We start from the raw sequence: 8,793 nt of genomic DNA, 5'->3' as shown, positions 1-8,793 counted from the left end.
CACAAAGCCTGTTTCCTGTATCATCTCCTTTCTCCTCGAAGCAACCCAATGGGACGGGGACCACGTCCTCCGCGTTCATTCAACAGACCCACCTTATGTCAGCCTCGGGGACATAGCAGTGAATAATTTAGAAGTGTTCCCACAAGGACCTCTGTGTATTTTTCTCTCGAGAGCCGATGTTTTAGTTCAGACGAGGGTCCAGCGGGGAGCTGGGTAACAGGACAGACTTTGAATGACCCATATAGTCTTCCTTCAAACATTGGGCCCCTCCTCTGATTGGGTCCTGTGGTTTCCCCTGTCACGATGGTGCGTTCAGGTGCAAAGAGAGGCTGCCGAGGTCTTGAAAAAGGAAGGAGAGTCTTGAAGGAACCGGGCACATAATCCTAAGACTTAGTTTGCTTTAAAAAAGAAAAAAAAAAAAAAAGCAGAGGCGTTAAATTCTGCCTGGGAAATTGGGAAGGCTTTGCAGAACAGGTGGTGATTAATTTGGGGGTTGAAGCAGGAATAGAAAGAATTCAACTGCTGGGGAGGGTGGGCATTCAGGCAGAGGGACTGGCCTGAGGGTATAGTGTACTGGACACAGTGTGGACCGTGAGGACCCACAGGCAGAGGGCGGATTTGGAAGATGGTGTGGACGGGTGATCCGAGGGCATTTTTGTTGACAAATCCCAGCCCATCCTCGAAGAGCCGCCAGCCACCCAGGAGGAGAGCTGAGGAAGGGCGTCAGCTCGGATGGGCAGTGGGGGCCCAGGCCACCCTTGCCTTGAGAACCGCCAGGCCTTCCCGTGTTGCGAAGTCGGTGTGTGTGTATCGCCAGGCGGCCCAGGACTGTGCAGCAACGAGAAGGCCCTCTCTGAGCTCAGAGCCTGGAGATGCAGTTATGCAAAGATTTTAACTGAGGTCAAACACAGGTGAGCCATAGGCCCCATCCGGGGGGAAAAAAGAAATCAGCTGCGGACATTTGTACAACATCAGACAAAAAAAATCTGGGTTTCTGGCTTGTCTTAGAAAAACAAAGACGTGCGTCCACCTGCCCTTGGGTGCCTGTTCCCACCTGGCCAGTATCAGTCAGAGCTGCATGATGGCCATCCTCTGTGGACCGCACGTGTGCTCTCCTGCCTGCCGCTGTCCCAACGGCTTCCTGTGGGGGCCTCCCTGACCCTACAGCCAGCCACATCCATCATGTGCTTGCGTGTTTCATGGTAGAGTGTGTTTCTCTGTACTTTGGGCCCTACTGAAAGCAAGCAAATAAGACCGGACCAAGAGGGCCCCGTTTCAAGAAATGGAAGAGAATGCAGTTCCCGTGGCAGTGAAGACCGTTTCAGTGTGTTTATGTGCAAACGAGCGTGTCTACATTGGTAGAATGCGCCTAGCACGCTGCTCTTGTGGCCCTGGAGGCGTTTGGGATTTGCAGCCCCTGCATCGATGCTCAATGCTGACACCCCAACAGCTGATGCTTAGCTTACCTGCTGTATCCAAGTCCAGGTGTTGCGGGCTCCTTGGCACACAGAGAGGTGTCCAGCTACCAGCCCTAGCTAGGGGTCTCCTTTTCTTTTTTAATCCAATCTTGGGATGAATTGGAGACCTCTTGGGGACAGGTGATATCACGTCATGGACCACTGTCCTCGGGTCCCTGTCTTGGCCACAGGCCAGTTGCAGTTACTGATCAAGTTGCAGGTCCAAGAGAAGCCAGGCTCTCTGGTGCACAGTCCTGAGAGAAGCCACTTCGTTTCTGATAAAACCAGGCTATTAGAAACGAGAGTCCAGCTTCCGTCTAATGCGTTAGCTCCCCTGCTGGCTTGTCCTCGATCACTCTCTATAACTGGGGTTCGATACCCTGTGCCCGTAACTTGGCTTGACCTTCGATATAACGCCAGCTGCTGCCACTTCAAGCTCTGACCCTTCCTACTGTGGGGCCTTGGGCACGGCATGGCGCTTCTCTGTGTCTTTATTTTCTCCTCTGTAGAAATGGAGATAATGGTTCTGATTATCGATTGCATTGAACTCCTCCAGAACTTGGTTGTGTAAAATAACCCATTTATGATGTGGGCCAGGGCAGGGCACAGAGGAGGTGGCTCGTCTGAGCCCTGTGGTACCCGTTGGGCTGGGGATGTCTAAGACGGCTCCTTCTCTCACTTGCCAGATGTCTTGGCTGGGAGGGCTGGCCGGGGACTGGTTGGCATGCCTCTCCTCCTGCAGCCTCTCCATATGGCTAGCTCGGCCGCCTCATAGCATGGCGATTCGGCCCCCAGAGCAAGCATTCCAATAGACAGAAGAAGAGGATGCCATGTCTCTGGAGGCTTGTGTATGGAAATCGACACAGCGTCACTTCTGTCATATTTTGCCAGTCAAAGCAGTCCCATAGCCTACCCAGATCCAAGGGGAGAGTACATGGCCCCTCCCTCTTCATGGAAGGAATGTAAAGAACTCGGGTCCATCTTTAACCTACTACCAATGGTATCCATCTCCAAAGAGTTATCGGGAGGAATAAATGAGGCAGGGATGTGGCCAAAATGAAAAGCACAGACGATATAGCAAGTGTAGACGAGGCCGTGGAGCACCTGGGCCTCTCATTCACTCGCCGGTGGAAATGCAAAAAGGCACAGGCACTTTGGGAAACGGTTTGGTGGTTTCTTATAAAGTCAAATGTATCCTTACCCTACATCCTGGCAATTCTGATCCAAAACCATTACCCAAGGGAAATGAAAACAAGTGTCCACAAAGACTCATGCACAGGTGTTCAGAGCAGCTCTGTTTGTGATGCCCCAAACCGGAAACAACCCATGTGTTTATTGACAGTAGAAATGGGTGAATACATTGTTTATTCCTGCACGACAATGGAAAAGAGTGGACTCCCGTGCACATCATGATAACTGTCACAGACGGGACGCTGAGTGAAGGAATCCGGATGCAAGAACACATTCTGTGTGATTCCTTTAATATGAAGTGTGAAAATAGGCAAAACTGGTCTGTGGTGATGGCCATCGGAGAGCGCTTAGCTTTGGGGGGTGCCGTGCCTGGGGCGAGGCATGAGGGAGTCTGCGGGGTGATGGGGTGTTCCATACATTGGCCTGGGTGGTGGTTACACAGGTGTAAACACACGTACGAATTCACCAAGCTGTCCAGTTAAGGCTTGAGCACTTTACGGTATGTCATTTACACTCAGGTTAAGAACAATTGCTCAGTACCGCATCTGCTCCATACTATGACCATACAAGATGGCTACCGAGATTATCTCCTTCACTATCAAAACGCCCGAGGGTAGTGACACGGACGAGGTTATCCACAGACAGGGACGAGGTTATCCACAGACAACGATTTGTAAGGCCTTCCCACTCAGTGCCCTCTGGGGTTTGGGCAGCTCGTCCCAGCCCTCTGAAACCCCCATGGCCTGGGGCCCACCTTCTGCCAGGGAGCAGACTCTCACTTTGCTCACATAAATGGAGAAAATTTCTCGTTGGCCTCAGCCCAGCAGTTGCATTTGGCATTGGTGTGTGTTCTTGGGTCAAGTGCATTTGGCTTTCCTTCCTGGAGGCCCTGAATCATCTTCCACAGCCGTCTTTGCTCTGCGATAACCCCCACATCCGCTGCCCAGACTTCTGGGCTCCAGAGGCCAGCTTGGGGAGAGGGGAGAACAGGCGGAGGAAGGGTCTGCCAGGCCTCCAGACCAATAATCCTGGCTGGGTGGTTCGTCCCGGCAGAGGCTCAAAAAGCATTGATCCCTTACGGACATCTCTTTGCTCTTCTTGGTAACATACAAAGCGCGTGTTCTCAGATGCTTGTGATGGGATGATGTGTAGCAGGTTGGGTGTGAGGAGAGAAACGTGTTGCTTTCCTTCGACTCCCATTGAAGAAGAAAAGTCCCACGGACGCCATGTCGGGGAGGCTCTCGGGAGTGGTGGGGACTGCGGTTAACCAAAGGGGGCAGCTGTCTCCCAGCTCTAGCTGATCGTTGCCACATGGAACATGGGCTCAAGGTGCCCGGGTCTTCTGATTTTTTCACAAGAAGCCAGAAATCTGGGTCTTCAAAGAAAATTTCCTCAGTTTTAGATCTTGGCCCCTATCTTGGTGATGCTGTTGTGTTGTCGATTTTGGTTTTTTTAGAGACGATGCGGCCTGGCTCTGCATGTGTCTGATAGGACGTGTCTGCAGACCTCTGGCGTTTGGGAGGGGAGTGGCTTCAAACCAACCTGGTTTGGAATCCCCCGTGTCTCGCTTTGTAGCTTTGTGACCTCGGGCCAGCTCATTTAGTTTTTCTGAGTTTTTCTCAGTTTTATCACCGACAAAATAAGGTTGAAGGTGAACTATTTCCTCTTCACATGGCATTCCCAGCACATGGCGACCGCTCCTGGGGTGTTGGTGTCATGCCCCCTTGACCCAGCCTACATGATTTCCAGTTCATGGAGAAACCAAGAGAAAGGTTTGGGGGTCCCTCAGACCCCAAAGATCACCCTCTACTTTCCCCCACACCTGCAGCCCGCCTTCTGGGCTGGTCTGGGTAGTTCCCTGCTGCCTGCGCCTTTAGAAACAGGCTTCCTCACTTGGCCCTCAGACCACCTCTCTTCTTCCTGTCCCTTCGGATGGAAGGCGGGGCGGTGCTGTGGGCAGCGCTCGGTGAATCTCCTCTCTGCAGCATTCCCTTCTCTCCCGTAGGCTGCGGAGACCAGGCCCACCCAGCGCTCACTGCCCCCACCCCAACTTGTTTCTTTAGAAATTAGCAGAAAGGAAAATAGCATTCGATCCTCTGTTTTCTGACCTGGCCATGAGTTCTCTGTCCTTCATTGCATCATGGTGATTTCTCCTGAATTTGCCCTCGTCGAGAGACGTGGCCTTGGGGAAACAAAGGCGTTCTTGAGGACTTTTCCCCATCACGGTAGCAAATGCAGGTGCCTGCGGGAGTCAGGCAGGATATGGACACAAGCGAAGGGGGCGGGCGAGGCATTAGGGACGGGCGGTGACTGTGGAAACCCAGACCAGGGGCCTGAGCCACGCACAGCTCAGCCTGGGGTAGCTGGAGAGCCACAGGCCCAGCGCTGCCAAAGCTGCTGACTCTTAAGAGAAGCTGTAAATCCAGACTTAATCAGTTCGGTATTTTTAAGCCATACTTCATGTGTTTTATTGTGAAATAGTTTTAGGTTTACGGAGAAGTCGCAGAGGTGGCACAGAGAGTTCCCGTGTCCCCCCCCTCCCCCGCCCCGCAGTTTCCCTTTTGTGAATGTCTCACGTCACCCCAGACTTTCGTCAAAGCTAAGAAACCAACACGGCACGTTGCTGCTCACTGAACCCCACCAGCTTCCCGCGGGCGTCTTCGTCCGGCGACACCGTCTACGATCCCATCCTGCATCCAGGGGCCGTGTCTCCTGCAGCCGGTGACACTTTCCCTGCTTTCGGCAGTTGGAAGGAGTATTTGTCAGGTGGTTTGCAGAGGGCCCTTCGCTCTTGGACTGCCTGATGGTCATTGCGTGTGCGCTCACACGGGGGGCTCTGGCCGTCTGGAGAGAAGGCCACGGGGGCGAGGTGCCTTCTCATCACAGCTTATCAAGAGGCATGTGACACCCATGGGACATCACTGGGGTGTCAGCCCTGGTCAGGCTTCTGCACAGTGACATAACGAGTCCCCGGCCCCCCGACCGCCCTGTAGCCTATTCAGTCATTCCTTCTTATGAGACTTGCGTGTATTTATTTTATACTTTGGGTTATAATCCAATATTACGCTATTTATTTTGCTGTTCAGATTGTTCTAGCTTTGGCCCATCCTTTATTATTTTTTTTTAACATTTCCTTACCAGCTGGCACTACAGGGTGCTCCGGGCTCTTCTGTCTCCCCTACCTCAGCCCTGGAATCGGCCGTTTCTCCTAGGAACCCCATTCAAATTTCAAAGTTGGAAATTCAGTCAAATTTAAAAACTGAAACACTTGGTGAGTCAGATCAGGTACATCCGTGAGCCACGTCCAGCCACAGATGATCTCGTTCAGTCCCCAGAGCATTATTTCGAGAGAAGCACTGGTATGATCCCCATTTTACAGATGAGGACACTGAGGCCCAGGGAGGTCAGGGCAGAGACTGAGGCCTGGCAGCCTGAGCCAGATGCCCCCGTCCTGGGGCCGAGCTTCGACCTCATGGGGTCAGGGCAGGGGGAAGGAATGTACTTCAGGACAGTGGGCTTGGGGTCAGGCGCCCGGAGAGATGGCAGTGCCATGACCAGAGGAGGGGAACCTGGAGAGGAGTATGGTTTCAGACATGCAGGACCATGGGGTGGCTTCCAAGAAACCCAGGGCGAGCGAGCAGGTGGCGTCCTGAAGGGTGGTGGGAGCGGAATCCGATGAGAACCACAAGACGTGTCCTGTACTTAGGCAGAAAGAGGAAGAAACACAGGTAGTTTTCAAAAACATTTTTAAAATGAAAATTTTGTGCTGAGTTGTCACCTGTGTTAGTTACCTGTCGCTGCATAACCAATCATCCCAAACTCAGTTACCTTTCTTATTTAATAGTGTCTGTGGGTCAGGACTCTGGGGGCAGCCTGGCTGGGTCCTGTGGTCCCGGGTCTCTCTCAGGCTGCTGTTGAGGCATTGGCCAAGGCCATGGTCATCTCAGGGCTCAAGTCAGGGCTGGATCGCATCCAGGGAATGTCATTAGTTCTGGGTGGGATTCACTTTCTTGTGGGTCATTGCACTGAGGGACTCGGTTCTTCACTGGCTATTGGCTGGAGGCCACCCCAGTTCCCTGCCATATAGCAACTTGCTTCACCAAAGCTAGTGACTGAGAGGGAAAGTTGGGGGGTGGGGGGCGGGTGATGAGCCAGCAAGAGAGGGAGACTGCCAGCGAGATGGACTGACAGTCTCTGTAACCTCGTCTCAGGAGTGACATCTCTTATTTTGGCTGACTCCTCTTCATCAGAAGCAAGTCTCCAGGGCCAGCCCACAGGCTAGGGGAGAGGTCACACCAGGGCGTGGATTCCAGCATGTGGGGATGACTGAGGGCTATGTCAGGAGCTGCCTGCACGCCCCATGTCAGACACTCTGCTGAATGTTCCATCTTCACAGCGTTCCAAGGACACGGAGGCCACTGCAATTGCTTCCCTGTCTAGGTAAGCAAAGGAGGGCTCAGAAAGGTGTAGTGACTTGCCCAAGGTCCCACCGCTCATGGTGGGTAGAGCTAAATTAAACTCTAGTCTGCATCCCGAGTCCAGCTCCTAATGTGCCCAACTTGTGTTTCTCTGAATGTCCCCAGACCCCTACTCTCGCATAGCCTTGGAGCTTGGCTGAAAACACAGATTACCAGCCGACTCTAGACAAAGCAGACCAGGCTCAGAGGGGCCTGGAGAGCAGCCTTTGACAGGCATCCCCCAGGGGATTCAGGTGCCCCTAGCACCTAAGAGCGGCGTGTAAGCTGCCTCTCTGCCCTGTAAGGACATGATAACACGGAAATGGAATCTCTTTCACACACATACAGAAGGGTTGGGCTCCGTCCATTCAGCTCAAAGAAAACAGAGGCTTAAGTGTCTAATTTCAGTGATTGAAGAGAGGTGGTGGCTTCATAAAGTTCACAGTCACTTTTGGGTCCCTCTACGCAGAAGAAATCGAAAAATAAACGAGGTGCATGGAGCACAGGAAGCGCTCAGCTCAGTGTCTGCCTGGAGGAGGCTCCCTGATACGTCATGGCTTTCGTTACCAAGTTAATGATTGCTATTAACTTGTTAGTATTATTAATTCCAGTGCAGGGAAAGCTCGACTCACCTTGACTTTGGTTTAGAGATTATGATTCTTTGCGTTTGTCCAGTTCAGTGGTTTAGAAAATGAAGATGTTTAGTTTGGGGAAACAGTTTTCGGTTCAGTAAATAATAACTGGGTGGGTCTGGGACTCTGGGTTACTCCTGGGCCTGTCCCTGGGCGGGATGCCACTCAATGTCTCAGCCATCGGTGAGGTCTCTGCAAACCCCGGCCGATCCCAGAGACGGGCCGCAGGATGTGGTGACAGGGCAGAGTGCTTGATGAGCTGTTTTGTTCCTTGCAGATCAGAAGCGACACTTCACAGATCTTGGAGGAAAACATCCCACTCCTTAAGGCCAAGGTGACAGAAATGCGTGGCATCTACACCAAAGTGGACCAGCTGGAGGTGGGTATAGGAAAACGAGCTTTCTTTGTGAGACCGGTGGATTAGTTCTGCCTCTTTTGTCCCCTCTTCCAAGACGCTAATCTGGCCTCGAGAGTGTCAGGCGTTAGACCCAGTTGACCCGTTAGACCCAGTCGGCCGGGTTGGTGGCATAAGGGGGCCTACGCTCACGTGGCATTTTTTTAAAAAATGTGACAAATGTGAATTTATAGAAAGTATCCTATTTTAAAAAATTGGGTACTTCATATAAAAATATCTGGATGTTAAACTGCTTTTGGAAATTCGGAAGTTTTCTGACCCTGGGCTCACATTTCTCTAAGTACTTTCTTCTGTTTATTGTTCGAGGTGTAAAGACATCAAGCACACACATCCCCGTGTCCAGTTCGGCAAATTTTTACGCATGTAATCTCCCAGGGAGAGATGGCCCACACTGAGAAACAGAACATTTCCTACCCCCAGCTGTATATTCTCGTGGAGCTGGTGGCAGCTGCGCCTCACGTGAGGCATGTCCTCTCGCGGTCACCACAGTCCCCGCCGTGCCCTATGGCCTCACTCCTGCCTTATCTCCCCCATCCGTTACACGTGTGGGCACCAGGCTAAGCTGCATGGCCTCTCATTTTTCTCCTTGCTGCCCTGCAAAGTTGGTACCCTCGCTGTCCCATCTCCCGGACGAAGGGCAT

The 8,793-nt window shown here is 52.3% G+C and overlaps 1 protein-coding gene and 1 long non-coding RNA gene across 12 annotated transcripts in view; both read left to right on the top strand.

Annotated features, from left to right (window-relative positions):
* LOC111743630 overlaps positions 1-485 on the top strand; it is a 1,697-nt gene extending 1,212 nt beyond the window's left edge. The window contains exon 2 of the long non-coding RNA XR_002781803.1: positions 338-485. This is a non-coding gene — a long non-coding RNA (uncharacterized LOC111743630). The remainder of the gene's footprint in view (positions 1-337) is intronic.
* BCAS4 (breast carcinoma amplified sequence 4) overlaps positions 1-8,793 on the top strand; it is a 56,190-nt gene that overhangs the window by 17,887 nt on the left and 29,510 nt on the right. For 10 of the 11 annotated variants that reach the window (XM_023534065.1, XM_023534068.1, XM_011365976.2 and 7 more), the window contains one exon: positions 8,015-8,116. In XM_023534065.1, the coding sequence (XP_023389833.1) occupies positions 8,015-8,116 (102 nt within the window). Of the gene's footprint in view, positions 1-5,247; positions 5,391-8,014; positions 8,117-8,793 lie in introns of those variants that run through there. The other variant, XM_023534072.1, reaches the window with a different exon arrangement.

This window comes from Pteropus vampyrus, unplaced genomic scaffold (assembly GCF_000151845.1).
Source record: "Pteropus vampyrus isolate Shadow unplaced genomic scaffold, Pvam_2.0 Scaffold117, whole genome shotgun sequence".
NCBI lineage: Eukaryota > Metazoa > Chordata > Mammalia > Chiroptera > Pteropodidae > Pteropus > Pteropus vampyrus.
This window is presented reverse-complemented; position numbering and strand designations above follow the sequence as displayed.